This window comes from Eimeria mitis, genomic scaffold, assembly GCF_000499745.2.
Source record: "Eimeria mitis Houghton genomic scaffold, Emh_scaff3661, whole genome shotgun sequence".
Taxonomy (NCBI): domain Eukaryota; phylum Apicomplexa; class Conoidasida; order Eucoccidiorida; family Eimeriidae; genus Eimeria; species Eimeria mitis.
In genome coordinates this window covers 4642-4957 of record NW_013572003.1, presented here as the reverse complement: position 1 = coordinate 4957, position 316 = coordinate 4642, and the positions used below count along the sequence as shown (strand labels likewise).

General features: G+C 46.2%; 1 protein-coding gene across 1 annotated transcript in view; it reads right to left on the bottom strand.

Moving 5' to 3' along the window:
• The window catches only part of EMH_0068290 (uncharacterized protein), a gene marked incomplete at both ends in the record, with an annotated part of 2412 nt that overhangs the window by 906 nt on the left and 1190 nt on the right, over positions 1-316 (bottom strand). Inside the window, one exon of the mRNA XM_013498725.1 lies at positions 82-254. Within this exon, the coding sequence (XP_013354179.1) occupies positions 82-254 (173 nt within the window). The remainder of the gene's footprint in view (positions 1-81; positions 255-316) is intronic.

The following is a 316-nucleotide window of genomic DNA, read 5'->3' as shown; positions in this document are numbered from 1 at the left end:
AACCCTAAACCCTAAACCCTGAATGATATATCTTGCATCCCCAACCCCTAAACCCTAAACCCTAAACCCTCGAGTGTTTACCCAAAGAATCTATAGATAAGCTCTTGCACGGGGGCCCTCATATGCAGCTGCAGCGGCAGCTCTCGTGCTGCTGTTTGTCTTGGGGTTATACACCACAGCTGCTTCTGCTGCAGCAGCAAACCACTCTCTCGTTGATAGGCTATATACTCTTCTTCATTCAGCTCCCGAAAAAACTACACAACATAACACAAACCCTAAACCCTAAACCCTAAACCCTAAACCCTAATTCCCAATT